Below are 22093 nucleotides of genomic sequence, written 5' to 3' on the forward strand. Positions count from 1 at the left end.
ACAAAAGGGGTCAGCTGCTTCCCTTCGAATCGCTCGCCTAGTCAGTAAAAAAAAAAGAAAAATCCCTAAAAATTTCCCCCATCGCTCGCTCTCTCTGTGTCTTCGTTATCTTGAGAACAAAGATCCATCCATCCATCCATCCATCCATCCATCCATGCTTTCACTGACTTAGACCTTACCACGGACGCGTGAGCACGCATAGATCGTGAGAAAAAAAAACCTAAAAACAAAAGTCAATTGAGTTTGTGGCGGCAGGCAGAAGAGAGTTGCGGAAGCGATCTTTGAAGAAGATGGGTGAATTCAACAGTGGTGGTCAACCACCTTTGCCTGATGAAGACGGAAACGCTCCTCCTCTTCCTGAAAAGGTTTTTACTTTATCTTCGATTTGAACTCAATTTTTAATTTTGGTCTATTATTGTCCCTTAATGCATTGTGTCTGATAAAGATAAATTTTGGAATTGACTCTGTCTGTTTCAGGTTCAGGTTGGTGGTTCCCCAATGTACAAATTAGATAGGAAGCTAGGCAAAGGTGGTTTTGGACAAGTTTATGTTGGTCGGAAGATGGGCCCCCCGTCCACTGTTAATGCTAGATTTGGCCCCGGAGCTATGGAGGTATTGATGCTCTTTTTGTGTGTGTTTCCAAGCTTCCTCTCTCGATTTTTGTATTTCGGTTTGATGTGTCTTCTTCTTCTTCTGCAGGTGGCTTTGAAGTTTGAGCATAGAAGCAGCAAAGGATGTAACCATGGGCCACCCCATGAGTGGCAAGTTTACAAGTGAGCTCTCTCTCTCTCTATGTTTTCTTAGGATTCTTTTTGCTTAGTGGTGGTTTTTGGGATTAATGATGCTTTTTTTCATCTGTTTGTTGTCCAGTGCACTTGGTGGCAGTCATGGTGTGCCACGAGTTCATTTTAAAGGTCGTCAAGGCGATTTTTACATAATGGTATGTTTGACTTTAGTTTAGGTTCATACTTGATATCTACTTGGGGGTGTGTGTGACTAATTACAGTTTTAAATCTTTTATACAGGTTATGGATATACTAGGGCCTAGCTTGTGGGATGTTTGGAACAGCACCAGTCAAGCGTGAGCCTTCTGTCTTGCTTTACTTTATTTTGTGGAATAAACCAATTGTTGAAACCTACAATTTTTTACTGATTCTATAAACTTACAGGATGTCAACAGAGATGGTTGCATGCATCGCGATTGAGGCCATATCCATTTTGGAAAAGATGCATTCTAGGGGGTAATTTTTAATGATTATTGCTTGACTGTGTTACTGCTTCTGCAACTCTCTTTCTTTTAATCAATGCTCCTTTTTTTTTTCACCGGCAGATATGTGCATGGAGATGTTAAGCCGGAGAATTTTCTGCTTGGGCCTCCTGGAACTCCTGAAGAGAAGAAACTTTTCCTTGTCGACCTCGGCTTAGGTAATATTTTTTTTATGGCGATATAGATTATAGATATGAGCGTGCTTTGCTTGTCTTTTTTTGTTGCTTATCCAATCCGTTGATATTTGCAGCAATCAGATGGCGCGATAATGCTACTGGACTACATGTTGAATATGATCAGCGTCCTGATGTGTTTAGGTTAGTTGCAAATGCGTGTGAGATTAATATTTAGTCTTCTGTTTTACTTATTTTAATAATGTGTTGGCTTTTTTTGCAATCTCAGAGGAACGGTACGTTATGCAAGCGTACACGCTCATCTTGGCAGAACGTGTAGTCGGAGGGATGACCTGGAATCTCTTGCTTACACTCTTGTTTTCCTTCTTCGAGGCAGGCTTCCATGGCAAGGGTACCAGGTTGGGACTCTTCATTAGTTCTTTTCTTTGTATTTTTTTTTCTCCTTGGCTTCTGTTAATTTGTATTTTTTTTTCCTTAGGGAGAGAACAAAGGCTTCCTTGTTTGCAAGAAGAAGATGGCTACTTCCCCAGAAACTCTTTGCTGCTTTTGCCCCCAACCTTTCCGTGAATTTGTTGAGTATGTGGTCAATTTGAAGTTTGATGAGGAGCCTGACTATGCTAAGTATATCTCCCTTTTCGATGGAATAGTCGGACCAAACCCAGACATTAGGCCTATAAATACTGAGGGTGCACAGAAGGTGAGTGATTATGACATGTTCTGCTGTTAAGATCCTATCTAAAATGCCTAAGCTTGTTTTTTTTTTTGGTGTGGTGTGAAGCTGGTACATCAAGTGGGTCAAAAGAGAGGGAGGTTGACAATGGATGAGGAGGACGAACAACCAACAAAGAAGGTCAGATTGGGAATGCCAGCAACACAATGGATCAGCATTTACAGTGCTCACAGACCAATGAAGCAAAGGTGTGCCAATCTTGGAATTTATTCTTGGAAATGGTACATAGATGAACCATCCATCTGACTTGTGTGTGTGTTTTTTTTTCTTTAATCTTGGTTGCAGATATCACTATAATGTTGCTGATATAAGGCTCCCACAGCACATCGAAAAGGGAAATGACGATGGTCTATTTATCAGCAGTGTGGCTTCTTGCTCGAATCTCTGGGCTGTAATCATGGATGCAGGAACTAGCTGTTCGGCCCAAGTTTACCAGCTATCACCAAGCTTTCTCCACAAGGTTTGGTTTCATTCATTATTCCAAAATTTCTCCAACGGTTACTGTCACTTTTTTACCATTCTCCAACTTTTGTGGTAGGAATGGATTATGGAACAATGGGAAAAAAATTACTACATCACAGCAGTAGCTGGAGCAAACAATGGAAGCTCATTTGTGGTTATGTCGAAGGGTAATGTTTTTTTTTTTTTTCATTCCTTTCAAATGCAAAGCGTAACAGTTGCTTTTTGCGATTTTCTTATCTCTGTTCTTTAACAGATTTCATCCTCTTTTTGTATACAGGGACCCCGTATCTACAGCAATCCTACAAAGTGAGCGATTCTTTTCCCTTCAAGTGGATAAATAAAAAGTGGAGGGAAGGATTTTATGTCACATCAATGGCAACTGCTGGAAGCAAATGGGGGATTGTTATGTCTCGTGGAGCTGCTTTTTCAGACCAGGTCTTGTGTTGTTTTTACTTTTTGTTTTTCGATTTTGTGACTTTGAAAATTTATGGGGAGAGTTTTTTTTGTGATGCAGGTTGTAGAACTAGATTTTCTATACCCCAGTGAAGGTATACATCGTCGATGGGAAAATGGCTACAGAATTACATCAATTGCTGGAACTTGTGATCAGTCTGCCTTTGTTCTTAGTGTGCCAAGAAGGAAGCCTAGTGATGAGACACAGGAGACTCTTAGAACTTCTGCTTTTCCTAGTAATCATGTCAAGGTTTGCTTTGCTGTCTTATCTATCTTTTTTGTTTTTTGGCTTTTTTACAAACTTCATTGGATTTAACTTGTCTTTTCTTTCTGCAGGAAAAATGGGGCAAGAATCTTTACATTTCGTCTATTTGTTACGGTCGAACTGTTTCATGAGGCTGTTCTAGTTTTTGTTTTGTTTACGAATGCAAGTCAATTTAGCTTTTCTACCATACATCCGCGCTCAGTGAGAATGAACAACAGTGATGCTTATGGGCTTAGGAGAATATTTTAGCAAGGATGAATGGAAGATGTACTTCACTGAAGATGTACTTCACTACTCTTTGGAGGAAGATGTTTAAAACTTCTTAGATAAAAAAGGATAGCTCAGTCTTATCAATCTATCTTCAAAATAATGTTTTTTTTTAATCTTAGTTGAAGGGAGATCCGTGGTTTGATTGTATCTTGCATTAAATTGAAGATGGAAACTATTTGATGGAGAAAGGAATAATAGATGTTTCTAGTATTTTATTATACCTGCCTTCAAAGTTTCGTCTTCTCTGGTTTTTGTTATGTTCCTTGCATGCCCTTTGTTTTTAAACAGTGACGCTTTTTTAACAAACCTAGAACGCTATTTGTAAAGCAACGTGATGAAAACGAAGGATTAATCCTAACAATATCATTATACTCATAGCCTAAGTAGGTTTCTTCACAGACACATCTTGTTTTCATGTGTATATATAATGTATTGATGAAAAAAGACATCAACCTCACAAGCTGTTGTTACTACTTCAGACTCTAGTCCGCTTCTGCTTTCACAAACTATTTTGTGATATTTCATAAGCATAAAGGATACTAAAGATGCCGGTTGGAGAAGTTTAAGGTAGAAAGAAACCCCTTTTATTTTATGTATTTCACTCGGCGGGAATTGATCCGTGAGTGAGACCTGTTGTAATACTATCTTTTCAGCGCATGTCATCTGCGACCTGTGAGCTACGAACTGCCCAGAAAGACGATGGCTTCAACTTCTTGCTTGTTGCTGTGAAAAGCCAACCCAGCTGGGTTTCACACGTTGCACAATTTGCGATCGTCCATGCATACCTGTTGCCAATTTAAGAGACATACAACAATGTTAAACAGACTTGAATTATCATAGATTTTGGAGACTCTCTAAACAAATCAGCCTACGCCTCTCTTAAGGACGAATAATAGTGATAAAAGATTTTTTAATAGGTATTGAGGTACATAAACAAGGGACAAGTATAGTGAAGGAAGTAAGTATGGCTATGATATAAAAATGATAACGAAAAACATTTATGAAAAGCTTCTTACCCAGGAAACCAGCTGTCTTCTTTAACAGCTCTACCGCGAATCGCTATGTCATTTGCTTTGTAAAACGTCATTATCTCATGCACATAGCCATGTGGGTTTACGTAGGCACCTAGAGGACCATCACTAGACATAACCAACATGTCACTTCTTCTTGCTATGACTCTCTGCATCAAAACGTGTAATAAAGGTATCAGTAAACAAAATGCACAACGGAGAGGAAACAGAAATATATGATGACACATATTTTTACCTGACAGTGTTTACATCGAACACGATCAAAACTCTCAAGCAATTCTATTTCTCTCTGCAATCTGTAAGAGACTCCGTCAATCTCCAAGAGCTCTTGTCTAATTGACTCAGAGACAGGAATTTTACTAGCAATGAAAAAGGATAAAATATCTGGCTTATTCACTATTGCCTCCATGTTTGGAACCCCAACTATCTGCTTCCACATATCTGCATATTATCTTAACATTAGATAGACTCTTACTTAATATCTGACCTACAAGGATCACAACAAATAAGGAACTAACTAACCAGCTGCTCGTTGAGCAAGATAATATGAGTCGTACATCCGGTACACCCAGAATGGCCAAAATGCTCTTGGGGCCATACGGAACCGGTTTAGATCAGTATTTTTCCGGAAACTCGTAAGCCTATTTTGCTTTTGACATTTCCCTTTCGAAACAGGAGTTTTGCCATCAGCAGATTGCTCGTCTTGGCGAGAAGCTAAGGATCCAACGGACGTAGAGCTGAATGGGTTAGACCCACTAGACTGGATATTAGATGTACTGACTACTTGGTCATCATCACTACTTGTCCAGTCATCCATTATTGAGTCAACTGCTGAATAATGAAGCCTTTTTTCTGACGGAGACAGCGCACTTTCAAAACTCTCTTCAGAATTTGCTACTGACATTTCGTCCGTGTCTCTAAAAGATGCAGATAAAGGCATTGTACTCGAGTGACTGGGAGCTCTCAAGTTGCTTATTGGTACCAGCTTCCCAAAAGCATCCCTGGGAGTTCTCAAGGGTACATCTTCCTCAACAATATGAACCTCTCCGCAAGGCTGCACCGAAAAGTTTACCCATAAGAAAAAACCTTATTTGACAATAAACAAAGATGTACTCCCCAATGTATATACACGAGAGAATGTCCTTACGAATCCTTCAACATCAGTCCAGCGACGCTTTAAAAGAAACCGCTGCTGTCCACGAGTAATAACATTGAAGGAGCCATCACTAAGTCGACGGTATTGTCGTATCTGTAATTTATCACCGAGAATTATGTAAGTGCCATAGCAACAAGAAGAAGATTGAAACTAGTCGCAAAGATAAAATATAAAACAACCGTGATACCATTTCCCCAACTCGCTATTATAACAGCCCTATCTAAACCATAGTTCCAGACACATTGCACAAAGAATTTCAAAGTCAAAAAGTTTTTAGGTAAGAATTCAATCGACCAACAAGGATTCCAGTTGTAGTTGAAACCAAGCAATAAAGGTTATGAAAACAGAAACTGAAAGGAATTGCTTCATCTAACAAATCATTAGAAAGAAAGTTTACCTCTGCGGTTGTCCCAACAGTGGCATACTTGAACTGATTACCTTCTCTGTAAACACGAATCTGAAGACATGTAAATTACTATTTAGTAGAGAACATACTGTATTAATTAAAGAAAAGAGAGGAAAAAGAAAGAATTTGAAGTAGTTGACGTACAACACCAATGGTAGAAGGAGCGTTAGGTTGGTTCAAAACTCTGTGAATAGCAGCCAAGAAACTGGACTGGGCAATCCTAAGGGGAAGCGTGGACTCCGGAAATAGAACCACTCCTAGCAAAGAAGGCAGTGTCAATAATGTCTCTTTCTTCACTCACAATAACAACAAACACAAAGTGATGCAATATTATTAATTGAACAAGAGAAGAACACCTTCGAGATAGAAAAGAGGGATCTTCAAAACAGTGCCTCCATCCACAAAAGCACTTCTGTTTGGAGTCTCCTCAACCTCTGTTAAACAATTTATATATATAAAAACAGATGTGACATGTATAACAAAAAAAACATCAACCATTCCAAACTCATACCGCCAAGATAGGTATGTAAAGAGGCGACATCTGGGTTGAAAATATGAACATCATCATCACCATCTATATTATCACTGCCAAAAACAACAACCGCCATCCATTTTTTAGAGAATACGTTAAACAAACAGGTGACGACGATAAAGAGAGAGAGATTTGCTCACGAGAGACGAGCGTGGGAGATGGCGCGAAATGCGGCGAGATCATCATCGTCTTCGTCGTCGTCGTCGGAATCTAGAAAATCATCGACTTCCTCAACTTGCAGCTCCTCGAAGTCGAGCTCCCGAATCTGCTCCATCTGAAGCCTCTCTCTCTCTAGAATCCTCTCCTCGTTCTCCATCTCTTTCTCTCCCTCCCTCCCTCCTTGCGTTCTGAAAACTTGGTTAAGTGATCTGGTCGATTACCCGGCCCACCTCTCTCGGTTTGGGTTTAAGTTAAAAACCCGAATTTTATTGGACGGTTAAAACCGGAGGAGAAAGTAATCAACGACTTTATCCAAACTTCCACATTGTAATGATGTAATCATTTTTTTTAACTCTGAATAATTATGCTATTACAGATCTGAGAATATTATAGACGATTTTACAGCCGGCAATTATATCCGTCATTGACTGCATCACCTCTAAATCATCATATCGGATCTATGTCTGACGGTAGGTTTGGGCATTTTAAGACCCGACCTGACCCGAAAACATCCGAACTGGAACCGACCCGAAAGTTTATAAATACCTGTTGGATCCAATTTTTTTATATTCAAATAGATCCGGACCCGAAAAAACTGACCCGAATAGACCCTGATCCGAATAGTATGGAGGCATGTCTAAGTAACAAATGGGAAGTGTTCCCACCCTTATCCGCAAAGTTTGGCTGTGGCTTGGAGATTGTTGACATTACCTAGTCCTTGAACCATAATGCAATTGAAAATGAATTAATTAACTGTATGGAATAAAAGAAAATTGTCATCTCATCTGATTCTAGAACTTTTTCAGGATTCATTGCAAATTAAGTTATTTTGATCTCTTTTTTGTGGGAGTTCCAAAAAAAAAAAAAGATCTCTTTTTTGTGTACCACGAAATGTTAGATTATTATTAATTAATTTTGTGACTGTACTTGTCAAAATTTTAAATAGTTATATTGGAGATTTTCTTTTGGTCGAATATTGGATATGTTTTGGTAAAAAACATATCTAAATATCTATAGTTATTAAAATATATTTGTACAATAATCTTATAAATAAAATAGGTTTAAATTAAATAATTTTTTAAAAATATAAAGAAACAATTTTACCCCAAAAAATATAAAAAAACCTATATTTTAGTTTTGAACAAGTTTGAGACATCCGGGCTAGATAAGAAAGTCTGAAATATATTATAGCCCAGGCAAATAGGCTGTGCATATCGAAAGTAGTTTCTAGTGTAACTTTGTTCCCCATTTTTAAATTATCCAATGCGGTTAAAGAGGCCCAATTGTGACAAACTCTTCTCACCTAACTTAATGGGAGTAGTTAATATATTCATCTTTGGTGGAAAAAGCCGTAAAGGAGTGGTAAATTGTGTAATTTTCTTTGTTCTTTTTGAAAGATGAGCGTATGAAACCGACACCTCTGACATAAAAACAAATGTTAAAAAGAGACGAGAAGAAATGGCAAAAAATGGTATAGAGAAGAGTGAAAAGAGAGCCAAGTATTTCGAAAAGCTCATTATTTCTCTTTCATCAAGAACTTGAGTAGAGAGAAAAGAACTCTTCACCTCAAGAACTCAGATTCTCTCAGCGCTTTAGGATCCTTCCTGCTCCTGAGTGCCGAATCCAGGATCCTCTAGGGTCCGTCTATTTTAATTTACCTAACTTCTTGTCCAAAATTTATTTCTTAAGTCTCGTTGTTCTAGCTGCTGTTTCTAAGTAATGTTTCGTTTTAATTTTATTCCCCCAAAAGTATCGATATAGATTGAAAGATTACAAGATCCATGTGAGAAACCCATCTCCAAAATTAAATTTTCAATTTATCAGAAGCTAAATTGTAGTTTCTTTATGTATCTGCTTGGAATCAGAAAATTCTTTTTTTTCTTCTGTCTCTATATAATGTTTTTTTTTGAATAAGTTATATATATGTTTGCATGGCTTTTTTCTTCGATTTTCTTTTTGCTTAATAATCCGATAATTGACTTCAATATTTTGTTTAAAGGTTTATTTATAGGCTTACAAAATAAATATAAATTATCATATTGTTTTGACCGTTGCAAATATTTCTCCGCAGATTTGAAGCTTCAGTTCCTCAAAATAATATTTTGGCATATTCTTATAAATTATCATTCTTAGATTCCTTGTAGATACTGCAGTTTTTTTTTTTTTGGACTTATCGGTATGAATACGAAACGCTATATTAGGTCTCTAATTAAGGTTTTGATTTATAAAACAGATTAACCGCAAATGGAGAAAACAAGAGCAACGTTTCGTCACAAAGATCAAACAATGTCTCAGTCTGTTGATCGGCAAACTGATCTGGTCGGACAGATCAACAACAACAACAAAGCGATCACTAACCCACTCGCTCTGAGTCTCTTGATTGGTCTGAAGCATGACAATGGCCGACCCGTTCTTCCTCAGATCTCCTAGATCATCACTCACTGCCCATCTTAACTGTTCTTGTGGCCCTGCTAAAGTTGGGTTAAGCATTGTGGATTCTCTCGGTGATGATCGGGTTACATCACCAGATGTCCTGTTTGGACCAGCCTTGAGGATCAAGTCCTCTGAGATTAAGAACAAACATCCCAAGTTGTTCCCAGAAACCAAGTCCTTGGAGATCGAGAAGGAAAGATCTGGTGTTATCTTCGAGATCGGCTCGTTTTCTGCGGATGATTGTCCGACAAAGACCCGAGTTCTGTCTCATTCCAAGTTCGGCTCAGACAATGCATTTTCGTCTGAGGATGAGATGGAGATGTCAGAGGACTACACTTGTATCATTACACATGGTCCTAATCCTAAAACCACTCATATTTACGGTGACCAAGTTTTAGAGTGTCACAAGAATGAGGATAACAAAGAGAAGAGTATCGAGTCAGAGTTGGATTACTTCCTCAGCGTATGTAACTTCTGCAACAAGAAACTTGTAGTTGGGGAAGACATATATATGTACAGGTGCGTGTTCCGTTTCCAATACTCTCTAATTACAACAAGATAGTGTAATGGAATTTTTTAGATGCACTAGATGATGTTTGTGTTCTGGTGTTGAGTTGCAGAGGAGAGAAAGCGTTTTGCAGCGCTGAGTGTCGTTCAGAGGAGATGGCAATAGATGATGAGGAGGATCTGGAAGATTCTTGCATAGTTATGCACGGATCTTTAAAGAAGCTCTTCTGAACAAAGAAGCAGCTAATATAAGACGGTGGTCATGGGACGAGCTTTTATAGAACCGACCATCGTGTATTAACTACCCAAAAAAGACTTAAATTATATAATGTATTTGAATAGTGTCATGCCAATGTTAGGTAACATTTTGGCACTACTAGTCTGGTTCATCCGTCTACAAAGAGCTGTGTTTATGCGCATCTATTATCAGCTGCAGCAGCCACGGATGGATTAGGCGGTCTTCGTTTTCTGTGTGTGTTTGTGTAATGGGTTTTCAGTTTCTTCTTCGGTTTGGATACCGAAGTTGAAGACTACTAATAAAGATCGTAACTGAATAAAGCCTTGTAAAGAGAGGGATTATGTAACCACTCCGTTTTCTTCATAGCTCGATTAATTAAGACAATAAATTTAAAGGTAAGACCATAAATTTATAGATAAAAAGTTATGTTTGTTTGTTAAAACATATCGTATTCATAAAGCCTAGTTTCTAAGATAGCATTTCCTGTGTATTGTAAACAAGTATGTCAGACAAAAAAACTACAAAATGAAAGGGAATCATATAGTGAGAAGTGAAGTGTTCCCTAAGTCCCAAACTCAATGGTCCAAAATCATCGACATCTATTGTCCTCTCGTCTCATAAGATAGTGGGTTTACCAATATTCTTCCTTGTACTCATTTTTGAGCTTTCCTCCAAGTATCTTATCAATCGATCCAATTATGGAACAACATCAATCGCTAACGAAAAACGTTACATTAATCTTCCAGGTTGAATAGTAAATGCCTCCACGATACGTCTTTGTGTAGAAAGACGTCTTTGTGTAGAGACACCTAGATAAGAGATATATTCTTAAATCATCTCTTAATATAATGGACCCTCCTATAAATTACTACTAATATGATTCTTCAAAACATTATAATTAATAAATAAACATTCTTATATTCTAGAACTATTCAAGAGCTGAAATATCTATTCTATTAAAATCGAAATACAAATTAATATTTACCTATTTTAAGCTATTTTCTACATATCTTCAGATTTTTTTAAAATTAATTCTAACCACTTAATGAAAGTTCCTTTGATCATTTCCTTCTTTTGTGAATCTTGTTGGTGAAACAACAATTTAAAAAGAGCTATTTAAAAGATTTGCCCAATTCAAAAACCATCATGATAATTTATGATCCTCAAAAAATTTAATAAAACATCAAATTATGTGTATATAACAAAATAAAATTATCAAATATATATGCTAGATGACACTAAATTCACTAGTCAGTAAAAATAAATAAATCTAATATTTTTTTCTGAAATCACTGAATATTATTTTTGTATTAAACAATTTCTACTCTTTTACTTTAATTAAAATTAAATTATTCATTTTAAAATTTTTAAATTTTTTATAATTGAAAATATTATTTTTGGATAACAGCACTATATAGATAAGAGTTAATTTTTAGGGATAATTTGAAAAATACCCTATTTGTGAATTAAAATTTGAAAAATACACTTATTTTTTTTTTTTTGAAAATTACACTTTATTACATGTAATAAGACATTTTTGTCCTGGTTTTATTTATCAGTTAATTTTTCTTAACTAATTAGTCCAGAAAGTATATAACTAATATTAAAATTTTAAAATATTATTATTATCTGGGTTTGTGTTAACGTTTAAAGATAAAAAAAACTGTTCATCTTGTTGATTCTTAGCATCTTTAATAAAATGATGAATGGATTGAATCAAACACCTTTTTAAGAACAGTGAAAGAGTATGTTGAAATAATTTGCAACTACAAGAGTTCTTCCGTTCTTTAGATTCACAAAGGAAGCCAAGATGTGACTTCAAAATAAGAAAAGACAAAAGGAAAACTCTTCCCTAGCATTATTGTGTGAAATTGATAAAACTTGCAGAGTGTACTACAAAGGAAGCCAAGATGTGACTTCAAAATAAGAAAAGACAAAAGGAAAACTCTCAAGACCAGAATGTAACAGAGATAAAACAAAGAGGTAAAAGGAGAAGAAAAATGAGGCCCTAGAGGTGTCCTAAAGCATCAGCACTCAAGATTGAGGAGAGCCAGGACGAACCATGAAGCGCAACGTACGACTGGGTACGAGTGATGACCACAAGCGTCACAGGACGCCTCCACATTTATGCAGTGTGAGCGTAGTCTTTCCTTTACAGCCAAGGTGCCAGAGAGGGATCTCCATAAGAAGTGTCGTAACTTTGGAGAGGTACTTCTCCACCTCTTTTTGCGTATCGGGTTGCTCTATGGTGTGTTGATCTTTAGGACAGCTCCGCTACCCTGGGGGCTCGCCGCTTCTATGGTGAATCTCCCTATTAGAGGACGTAAGAGAGATTGTCGGAAGCCGCTTGACAGTCATTGGGATTGGGGCTCGTCACCTGTCACCGATTGAAGAGAAGGGTTTGGTGTCGGTGGTTCTGATGGGTGCTTTGTTTGCCACTGAACGAGTTTAAAAATATGATATATATGATCCTAAATTTATTTGTGTTTTAAAAAAAAATTAGATGCTAAAATAATTATAAAGATTCAGTTGGGTAGTTTTGTAATTTTACGTATAATTAAGTGTAGTTTTCCAAAATATTATATAATGGTGTAGTTTTCAAAATAAAATCTTATATGAAGGTTTTTTCCCAAATTTCCCTAATTTTTATTTTTTAAACATTTATTTGGGATAATTTAAAAGATACCCTATTTATGTTTTAAAAATTTTAAAATACATTTATCTATTTGTTCATTGAAAACTACACTTTTTCATAAATAATAAAACATTTTATTTTGGGATCATTTGAAAATACCCTATTTATGTTTTTAATTTTGAAAATTACATTTGTTAAAAGAATTTATTTTTATAAGTGAAAATATTATTTTTGGATAACAATGATGTGGTTGACTTGGATGATAAGCTGAAGAGTTTGTTTTAGATATTAAAAATACTATTTGAAAAACGTTTTAAAAAGATTAGTTGTTAAACGCTTAGTTTTCTGTATTAAATAATATTATTAATTAGATATTAGCCATGTACAAACATTAAAGTTATATAATTTAGTCATTTCTTTTTTGAACTTAATAATTTAGTCATTTCACTTGTTAGTAACTATATTTTTCAAAAAAAAAGACGGTGTATTTTCAAAATATTATCTTATCTGAATATATTTTCAAAACTTTCTCTTTTATTTTGATTAATTTTTATTATATTAATTTATAATCAATATATCTAATTCAATAGGTAAATCTTATTATTAATAAAGCGTAACAACGAATAACCAGGAGCAAATGACCAAAATATCACTTTTTAAGTTTTTGTCACAAAATAGCAATCAAAAAATAAAATGGCCAAAATAACATCTTTTTGTTTTGAAAATTTTAATTTTTATTTTTTATTTTTAAAAATTAATCCAAAGGTTATAAATGCATATTTACCCTTTAATAAAACTTATTTTGGTCATTTTTTTTATGATGCTATTTTGTGATAAAAACTTGGTTTAGTTTTATTTTTGTCTTTTTCTCAATAACCACTCTACTAAAAGCTTTAATGCAAACAATATTTTACAAATGATAATATAAATAATAAATTTTAGTCTAATCAATTTTATTAAAATATATATATACAGAACATATATGTATATATATTATATATATAGTTAATATTATATATATATATATAGTTAATATTTTCTTCTAAAATATAATTAAATTATTTTATAATTATTATTTTCTGGTAAACTTATCCGCCTTTCTTAAATATATGTTTTATCAATCAAATATCTTTTGTACCGTAAAATATTCTTTACCAATCAAACATTATTTCAGTTTATTCAATATTACCGCATTTTGTTCGGAAAACTGTTGATGAACTATATAACAAACTCTTAGTTCGCTTTTCCAGCCCTACCAAAGACGCATATGTCAATCGGAGCGTTAATGTTTGACACAGACAATACGAATCTAATGTTGTCATGTCAAGCTTTTGATTTAATTGGCATAATAATTAAATAATTATATAAATGCATTTGTTTGCAGGATAATAGTCAACGCTTAGATTTTAGATAGCATAAAAAGAGTTGCACAGTTACACAAAACTCAAACTGTTGCATTCCTCAGCAGAAACAACAACAATGGAGTCTCAGTCTCAGACTAGTCAGCCCGAAACCCCAACGCGCTCCCCGTTAACCGGAATATTCCACAGACTGAAAACCAACCTCGTATTCCGGTCAAAGCTGGCCGAAGTAAACGGTGCAATGGGTGATCTCGGCACGTACATACCAATCGTCCTCGCTTTAACTCTGGCCAAGGATTTGGATTTAGGCACAACGCTGATATTCACCGGAATTTACAACGCCGTGACCGGAGCGGTTTACGGCGTACCGATGCCTGTACAGCCGATGAAGTCCATCGCCGCCGTGGCGATTTCATCCACCGCGGAGAAGTTCGGCATACCGGAGATCATGGCCGCCGGAATATGCACCGGAGGGATCTTGTTCGTGTTAGGGGTCTCCGGTTTGATGCAGTTTGTGTTCAACGTCGTTCCTTTGTCGGTTGCTAGAGGGATTCAGCTGTCACAGGGCTTAGCTTTCGCTATGTCTGCGGTTAAGTATATAAAGAAGGAGCAAAACTTTTCGATGTCCAAAAGTGTTGGTGACAGGCCATGGTTAGGGCTTGATGGTTTGGTCTTGGCTTTGGTTTGTGTTCTCTTCATAATTCTGGTGAATGGAGATGGGGAACAAGAAGAGGATGAGGAGGAGGAAGAGAGAAATGGTTCAAGAAGAAGAAGAAGGGTTTCGATTATAAGGAAGGTTATATCTAATGTACCATCTGCTCTGTTGATTTTCTTGTTGGGTGTTGTTTTGGCTTTTATAAGGAAGCCAAGTATTGTGCATGGTATCAAGTTTGGACCGGAGAAGATTAAGTTAGTGAGAATGGACAAGAAAGCATGGAAAAACGGGTTTTTGAAAGGGACGGTTCCGCAGTTACCTCTCTCTGTTCTGAACTCTGTTGTGGCTGTATGTAAGCTTTCTTATGACTTATTCCCCGAGAAGAAGTTTTCGGCTGCTTCGGTTTCGATGACTGTCGGGTTGATGAATATGGTTGGATGTTGGTTTGGGGCGATGCCTACTTGCCATGGAGCCGGCGGGTTAGCCGGGCAGTACAAGTTCGGTGGGAGGAGTGGTGGGTGCGTGGCACTGTTGGGAGTAGCTAAATTGGTGTTAGGATTGGTTTTAGGAAGTTCGTTGGTGGGTATATTGGAGAAGTTTCCGGTTGGTGTGCTTGGAGCTTTGCTGCTGTTTGCTGGTATAGAGCTTGCAATGGCTGCAAGGGATATGAACACAAAGGGAGATGCATTTGTGATGCTTGTTTGTACAGCTGTGTCTTTAGGCTCAAATGCCGCGATAGGATTTGTGGCTGGGATTGTTTTGTATGTAGTTCTGTGGATGAGGAACTACGGGAGGGTCAAGCCTACCGACCTTCCTCTTCAAGTAGATCAACATCCTTGAAGGTCTTCCATCTTCTTCTTCTTCTATGCGATTTAAAATGTGATGTGTTTAATAAATAAAAAGTTCAAAACTTCGTTGAACTGCATCGTGCTACTCCATGTAGTAACTACATTAGTTTGATTTTTTTTCTTTTTTTATTGTAAAGTTTACCAACGTTTGTGATAATAGAAAGAAAAAAAAATTGTGAGAGATGGACCAGATAGCTCTGGAACAACCAGTTTTTCAAAAGATGGCTCTTTGATCATTGCGTACAAGAAAAGTCATGCTTTCCCTTTTCTTTACTAAGACTAACACTACAACCAAAATTTGACATTCACTTGTAGGTGTTGCAGTTTCATTGTTCATGTTATTTGGTCCACTCATACGGTTTTGGCCAAACAAACTCACCTGAGTACACCAAAAACGAGGTCTTTATGCAATTTTTTTAGGCTATCTATCTACTAGCCCATTTGAGAGCTCAAAAGAGCTGATCTATGTCAAGGATTAAAATTCCTTCACCGATTTTTAAAAATGATTATAAATAATAAAATTTTGATAACAATCATATTAACCACATAAGATAAAGAAATCAATTTTTTTTTTGAAAACATAATTGTGAGATGTTTTATGTATAGAATGTTTGTTGTTGTTGTTGTTTTCAACAGAATGTTTGTTGTTTTATGTGCATAATGAATCTATTAAAAACATATTAACTTATTCAATTATATTTAAATTTAAATTTATTAATTTATTTATACTAATGTAATATATTAAAATATTATTAGATTTTTATTATTATTTTAAGAAATTAAAATTAATTAAAAATTAATTTATAATCATATTTTAATATTATTTACAAAATGTATTGATTTTTAAAAATAAAACAAAATAAACTATATTTTTAAAAATTAAAACAGAAATAAATAAATATATTTTTAGAAAATTACAATATGAAAATACATATGCTAAATTCATTATTTTAAATTAATTAAATTAATTTGTAATGATCAAATTTAATGAAAATCTAGAAATTCAACGATTTCTAATTTTTATTTTTGTCAATAAATGTATAAACAAAATTACTCTAAATATTGCTTATTTGTAATAGATAAAATAAATGTTAAGAAAAAACCATACAAACTTTAAAAGACTCTTGAGGCAAAAAAGAAATAACCACGAATAATTGGGTACCGAAAGGGTAAATATACATATAAATCCACATAAATTCAGGGACACAAGCTTTATAACATGTGTTCTCTCGCTTTATCTCGATTCAGCCCTAGCCTATACGGCTGCTTCACCCAGATTTCCTCATCTTAATTAGAAAAGAACCCAAAAAAACCCTAATTACTATCTCGTCTCGATATATATATTTGAAACTGTCCCTTGTTTTTTATTCTTTCGTGTTTAGATCTCTTTGTCCATTTGTTTATCCGTGTAGACTTGTCCGAAGAAGCTTGTTTGTTATTTTGCTGTTGTTTTTTTTGTCTGAATCGAAAACAAGTTTGGGGAAGAAGATAAGATGGCTGGAGGAGGTGGAAACAGGAGAGACGACGGGTCGATTACGATCCAGAGCACCAATTTGTTTGCAGCTTTGGACACTCGCAAGAAGAAGAAGAAGAACAGTGGTAAGAGCAAAGAAGGGTCCTCCTCTAAGAGCACAAAGCTACAGAAGGAGCCTGAGCCACAGGTTTTCTGGGCCCCTACGCCTTTGAAAGTGAAGTCTTGGGCTGATATCGACGATGACGATGAAGATGATGACTATTACGCTACCACCGCTCCTCCCTCCTCTGGTTGGGCCACTTCCGAGCCTAAAGACACTCATGTTGAGGTCAGTTACTCAAACCTAATATTATATTTCTCTGTTCTTGTGTCTTATTTATCTATTGGATTCTCTCTATTGTCTTGATTGGTTGTTTATTACAAATGTATTAACCATGTTGTAGTAGTGTTTGCTTGCATAGGCATGTCTATTATATATATTTGAGTTTTTTTTTTTTTCAATTTGTTCAGTTTGGTTTTAGTGTTGTCTGTCCAGGTTACATGTATGATTTTGATGGTTTCTGATTGGATTATGTGGTATTGATTGTCAGGAAAGTGAAAGTGAGGAAGATATTCTTGAGGAAGGTGATGATGATGTGGATGAAGAGCAGGAGCATGAAACAGAGGTACAAGTTCATCCGGAGCCAGAGCCTGAGGTGAAGAAAGCACCTGAAGTTCCTGCGCCTCCTAAAGAGGCAGAAAGGCAACTTTCCAAGAAAGAGAGGAAAAAGAAGGAACTTGCTGAGCTTGAGGCTTTGTTGGCTGATTTTGGAGTTGCCCCCAAGGAGGATAATGGCCAAGATGCCTCTAAAGGTACCCCCTTTTCTTTTCAATTCTGGCACATCCAATACAACTCATTGCTGTTTTGATGTTTTTTTAGCTTTATACTAATATAAATACCTTGTGATTGATTGTTCATTTACAGAGGCTAAAGAAGAAAAGAAAGAAGAGACCAATGGAGAAGGAGAGATCAAAGAGAACGCAGCAGGTGGGGAGTCAAAGGCATCAAAGAAGAAGAAAAAGAAGGATAGACAGAAGGAGGTAAAAGAATCTCAAGAACAACAAGCCAACACAGAGGCTGTAGGTGAAGCTGCTGGGTCTGAACCGGCTGAGGAAGATTCTGCAATTGATGTCAAAGAAAGGCTAAAAAAGATTGCATCCATGAAGAAGAAGAAATCAAGCAAAGAGGTGGACGCCGGAGCCAAAACAGCCGCGCAGGAGGCAGCTGCTAGACGTGCAAAGCTGGCGGCTGCAAAGAAGAAGGAGAAGAACCACTATAACCAACAGCCTGTGCGGTAAGACCACCATTTTGATCTTTGATGGACCATACGATCATATGGGCATGTATTTGGCCGTATTTTGTTCATATGGGTCTTCTCTGCTTTAATAAATCTTTTGAAGACTTCAAAACGCACATTGAATCCTTTTTTTTTCTAGTCTTATTATGATGAACAGTCTAAAGACAAAAACTTGAAGATTTCGTTTATTTTCTGTAAACTTGTGTCCCTTTTAATCTCAGACCTTTTTAGGGGTGATGATTTTAGTTCTGTTTTCAAATTATCTTCTTATGTATGGTTTGATGGTTGCTTTATTATTACTCATGGAGAATCCTCTCACGGGGATCATCAGCTAATTTTTTATGATGACCATGTTTGAGAGCCTATTAGAACTGTGTTACACTCAAAACAGGACCAGTCAGTCTAAAACACTTTTAAGTATTTTTGGTAATGTACCTTATTAAAAATAACATAATGTAATTGGAAAACATAAAAAAAGGGAGGGGATCAACGGTTAATAGGATCCTAATAAATGGAGCAGATGTAAATTAAATTCATGTATGTTCTTAACATGGATTAACTGAGAGGAGACCTATACAGGATGTATGTCTCATTCCAAAGTGCAATCTAAATATCTAACGAACTCTTTTTTTTTTTTGAAACAATCAAATGAACTCATGTTTACATATTATTAATACATGAATCTGAGTTGTTTTTATTGTTTTCAATAAAGGCCATGTTTGTGTAATAATAACTTGTGTTTTATAATTTTTGGCTCTTTAATATTGTGTAAAAATAATTTATGATTACAGTTTGATAAATCTTGTCGGGAAAATAATAATTAACAGTAGAAAAGATCAAAAGAATGGTGTGAACGGCTGAACCCAAAAGTATTGGAAAAGCTTGGTTCATACACACACAAATAAAGCAAAGTCGTGAAAATCTTTGCTACCTCTAAAATAAAATACGATATAAGAAAATACACGTACACGTATCACGCGTTGTGAAAAAATATAGATTTTGACAATGAAAGCCAATTAGCATGTGTCGTCACATGCTCCCACGTCAACAAGTCTATTGTCGGTCCATTTAATTAATGAAAAAGATAAACCATCGTTTTCAATAAAGAAAAAAAAATAAACACAAAAAAGTTCCTAATAGCGAAATATTCGAATATTATTTTCAAAAACAACTACAGCACTAGACTGATTCTTCTTTTTAATTTTTATTTTAAATAACGGTCAAAAGAAAAAGAGAAAAAAAAAACAAAACAAAATTCTCGACAAAGTTAATACGCAGTCGTATTACGTTTCATTCTTAAATAACAGTCGGGCTCGTATATCTCGCCTACGCCGCCGGCGAACAGTTTCTCTCTCTCTCTCTCTCGAATTCGTGTTCTAATTTCTGCCACGAAACCCTAAATTTTCTAGAACCCTCCCGTGATTTTGCAACAGTATCTGAAACCAATTGATTACGAATCTGTTTTCAATCTACCTGCATTTTCTCCTTTTAGTCAGATTCGATTATTATAAGAGGAAGCTAAGCTAGCCACACAAGTTAGCTTTTAATTGGATTGCAATGATGTTGTACAATGGAAGAAACTAAAGGAATCTCTGATCCGGAGAATGGGAGTTCGAGTTACGGCGGTTTACCGCCTAATCCTCTCTCCTTCTCTTCTTCCTCCTCTTCCTCCGCCGCCGCCGCCGCCTTATACAGGCAGCAGCAGACCTTCGACGGCGACCGCTTTTCGGCCCCCAAGTCGCTGGTTCGACACCCATCTCTCGTAAGATAATTATACCTTTCTTCCAACTTTATGTTTTGTCTTAAATGCGACATTAAAATGTTTAGTTTTTTTTGTTATTACCTAAAGTAAAAGGCTTTGTTTTTTTTTTTCTCTGACTGCTAAATTTGTTGGTAGGTGAAGACAAAGGTGTCAGCTTTATCAGTTGAGAACGAGTTCGCTCTAGACAAGATTGAGTTTGTTCCCGCCATGCGTTCCGGAGCTTGGTCTGATATCGGGTCCAGGTCCAGCATGGAGGATGCTTACCTATGCCTCGATAATCTCATGGATAGTTTTGGTCTCGAGGATCCTGAGGATGGACCGACGACTGCCTTTTACGGGGTGTTCGATGGACACGGTGGGAAGCATGCTGCTGAATTCGCGTGTCAACGTATACCAAGGTACATCGTTGAGGATCGAGAGTTTCCTAGTGACATCAATAAGGTGATTTCTTCAGCTTTCCTTCGAACAGACACTGCCTTCTCAGAGGCTTGTGCATTGGATGGTAGCCTCTCTTCGGGAACTACTGCTTTGGCTGCTCTTCTTACTGGAAGGTTATGCTCATTCCAGCTCTCATTATCTTTTTGCACATATGTAGACTTAGAGCATGATTAACCCGGGCTTCTTAAGGCGGAAGCTAAGAAACCGGTTCTTAGCTAGGACTTTAAGAACCGGTTCTTAACTTTTTTTACTTAAAAGTTAAGAAAAATTTTCTTAACTTCCGCTACTAAGAACTCCACCCTAAGAACCCCGGGTTAATTATGGTCTTAGCTAGCAATGTCTTTGAATCTCAACTTTGGAAATTGTGTTACACAGGTCGTTGGTTGTGGCAAACGCTGGAGATTGTAGAGCAGTCTTGTCTCGTCAGGGAAAAGCCATTGAAATGTCAAAGGACCACAAACCCATGAGCTGTAAAGAGAGAAGACGCATCGAAGCGTCGGGTGGATACATATACGATGGCTATCTGAACGGGCAACTTAACGTGGCTCGTGCCATCGGGGATTTTCATATGGAAGGCATGAAGAGGAAGAAAGACGGTTCTAACGGCGGACCTCTCATTGCGGATCCTGAGCTCATGACGACTAAACTAACGCAAGAGGACGAGTTCCTCATAATGGGCTGCGACGGGGTTTGGGATGTGTTCATGAGCCAGAACGCTGTTGATTTCGCTAGGAGGAGACTGCAAGAGCACAATGACCCGGTCATGTGTAGTAAAGAGTTGGTTGAAGAAGCTTTGAAGAGGAAGAGTGGGGATAATGTGACGGCGGTGGTTGTGTGCCTTCAGCCACAGCCGCCACCCAACTTGGTTGCACCGAGGTTGAGGGTTCAACGGAGCTTCTCAGCGGAGGGTTTAAAAGATTTGCAGAGCTACTTGGATGACTTGGGGTGCTAATTGGGAGGATGGTGACGAATGATTTAATTTTCTCTGTTTTGTTTTTGTCTTTTGGCTATAATTTATAGTTTTGGGTTTGGGTTTGTGGCGGTTTTGTTATTGAATTGTTACAATTTGAGTAAGTTATAACATAAGGCGGCATACAATAATATCTTTGCTTGGTGGGATTTGTTTTCTTCATACTTCATAATTTGTATTCTTTTTCGTCATCATATCTATCGGTCAACTATCTTTCACTTATTCTGTAATTCTCACGATTAGGGCATTTCACATAGAATCTAATTGGCTCTTTTTGATTGATAACTATATCATTCATTATGGGTTCATTATATTAGACACAAAGTGTCCCACATCGGAAGTTAGAACTAATATTCACTAGTATATAAGATAGATGGATCAATCCACTTATCACCAATTGGTTTTAAGTGTGAAGCCCATCTAGCTTAACATGGTATCAGAGCCCGATCCACGCAGTCCAATCCGATCCACATCGATCTGGCCCAAAGTTGGCCCATCGATCTTTGTCCGAACATTCCGAGATTGACGCTCAAAGAGCCATCATCTCGACGGGGATATAAGGTGGATGGA

The 22093-nt window shown here is 36.6% G+C and overlaps 6 protein-coding genes across 7 annotated transcripts; 5 read left to right on the plus strand and 1 right to left on the minus strand.

The window, feature by feature from the left end:
• LOC108813772 (casein kinase 1-like protein HD16) lies at nt 1-3799 on the plus strand. The gene is made up of 16 exons (XM_018586425.2): nt 1-365; nt 478-612; nt 700-773; nt 871-940; nt 1026-1081; nt 1170-1241; nt 1331-1425; nt 1518-1584; nt 1670-1799; nt 1880-2098; nt 2180-2319; nt 2417-2591; nt 2670-2760; nt 2871-3028; nt 3108-3296; nt 3383-3799. The coding sequence occupies exons 1-16, from the start codon at nt 291-293 to the stop codon at nt 3440-3442; spliced, it is 1806 nt and encodes a 601-aa protein (XP_018441927.1). The 5' UTR covers nt 1-290; the 3' UTR covers nt 3443-3799.
• A 117-nt stretch (nt 3800-3916) lies between these two features.
• On the minus strand, nt 3917-7092 carry LOC108806516 (uncharacterized). The gene is made up of 10 exons (XM_018578658.2): nt 6847-7092; nt 6686-6759; nt 6531-6608; nt 6319-6431; nt 6166-6225; nt 5760-5861; nt 5135-5666; nt 4848-5053; nt 4598-4761; nt 3917-4366 (listed from the first exon to the last, which is right to left on the minus strand). The coding sequence occupies exons 1-10, from the start codon at nt 7020-7022 to the stop codon at nt 4231-4233; spliced, it is 1641 nt and encodes a 546-aa protein (XP_018434160.1). The 5' UTR covers nt 7023-7092; the 3' UTR covers nt 3917-4230.
• Nucleotides 7093-8269: 1177 nt separating this feature from the next.
• Nucleotides 8270-10442, plus strand: LOC108806723 (FCS-Like Zinc finger 11). Its single transcript, XM_018578907.2, is given in 4 exon segments — nt 8270-8503; nt 9099-9258; nt 9260-9817; nt 9919-10442. Coding segments are annotated over 3 exon segments (825 nt in total). The 5' UTR covers nt 8270-8503; nt 9099-9109; the 3' UTR covers nt 10037-10442.
• Nucleotides 10443-13894: 3452 nt separating this feature from the next.
• LOC108809601 (molybdate transporter 1-like) lies at nt 13895-15723 on the plus strand. The gene has a single exon (XM_018581745.2). It carries the CDS (start codon nt 14158-14160, stop codon nt 15532-15534), a length of 1377 nt encoding a protein of 458 aa, XP_018437247.1. The 5' UTR covers nt 13895-14157; the 3' UTR covers nt 15535-15723.
• A 1034-nt stretch (nt 15724-16757) lies between these two features.
• LOC108813372 (protein PXR1) lies at nt 16758-18627 on the plus strand. Its single transcript, XM_018585910.2, has 3 exons — nt 16758-17344; nt 17607-17868; nt 17981-18627. The coding sequence occupies exons 1-3, from the start codon at nt 17036-17038 to the stop codon at nt 18352-18354; spliced, it is 945 nt and encodes a 314-aa protein (XP_018441412.1). The 5' UTR covers nt 16758-17035; the 3' UTR covers nt 18355-18627.
• A 1010-nt stretch (nt 18628-19637) lies between these two features.
• LOC108813765 (probable protein phosphatase 2C 22) lies at nt 19638-21736 on the plus strand. 2 transcript variants are annotated; one of them, XM_018586413.2, is made up of 3 exons: nt 19638-20115; nt 20257-20666; nt 20929-21736. In XM_018586413.2, exons 1-3 carry the CDS (start codon nt 19924-19926, stop codon nt 21503-21505), a joined length of 1179 nt encoding a protein of 392 aa, XP_018441915.1. In that variant the 5' UTR covers nt 19638-19923; the 3' UTR covers nt 21506-21736. The 2 variants fall into 2 exon arrangements, with proteins under 2 accessions (XP_018441915.1, XP_018441914.1); XM_018586412.2 differs by having other exon boundaries at nt 19639-20115; nt 20251-20666.
• The last annotated feature ends 357 nt before the right edge of the window (nt 21737-22093 follow it).

This window comes from Raphanus sativus, chromosome 6 (genome assembly GCF_000801105.2).
Source record: "Raphanus sativus cultivar WK10039 chromosome 6, ASM80110v3, whole genome shotgun sequence".
Lineage (NCBI taxonomy): Eukaryota > Viridiplantae > Streptophyta > Magnoliopsida > Brassicales > Brassicaceae > Raphanus > Raphanus sativus.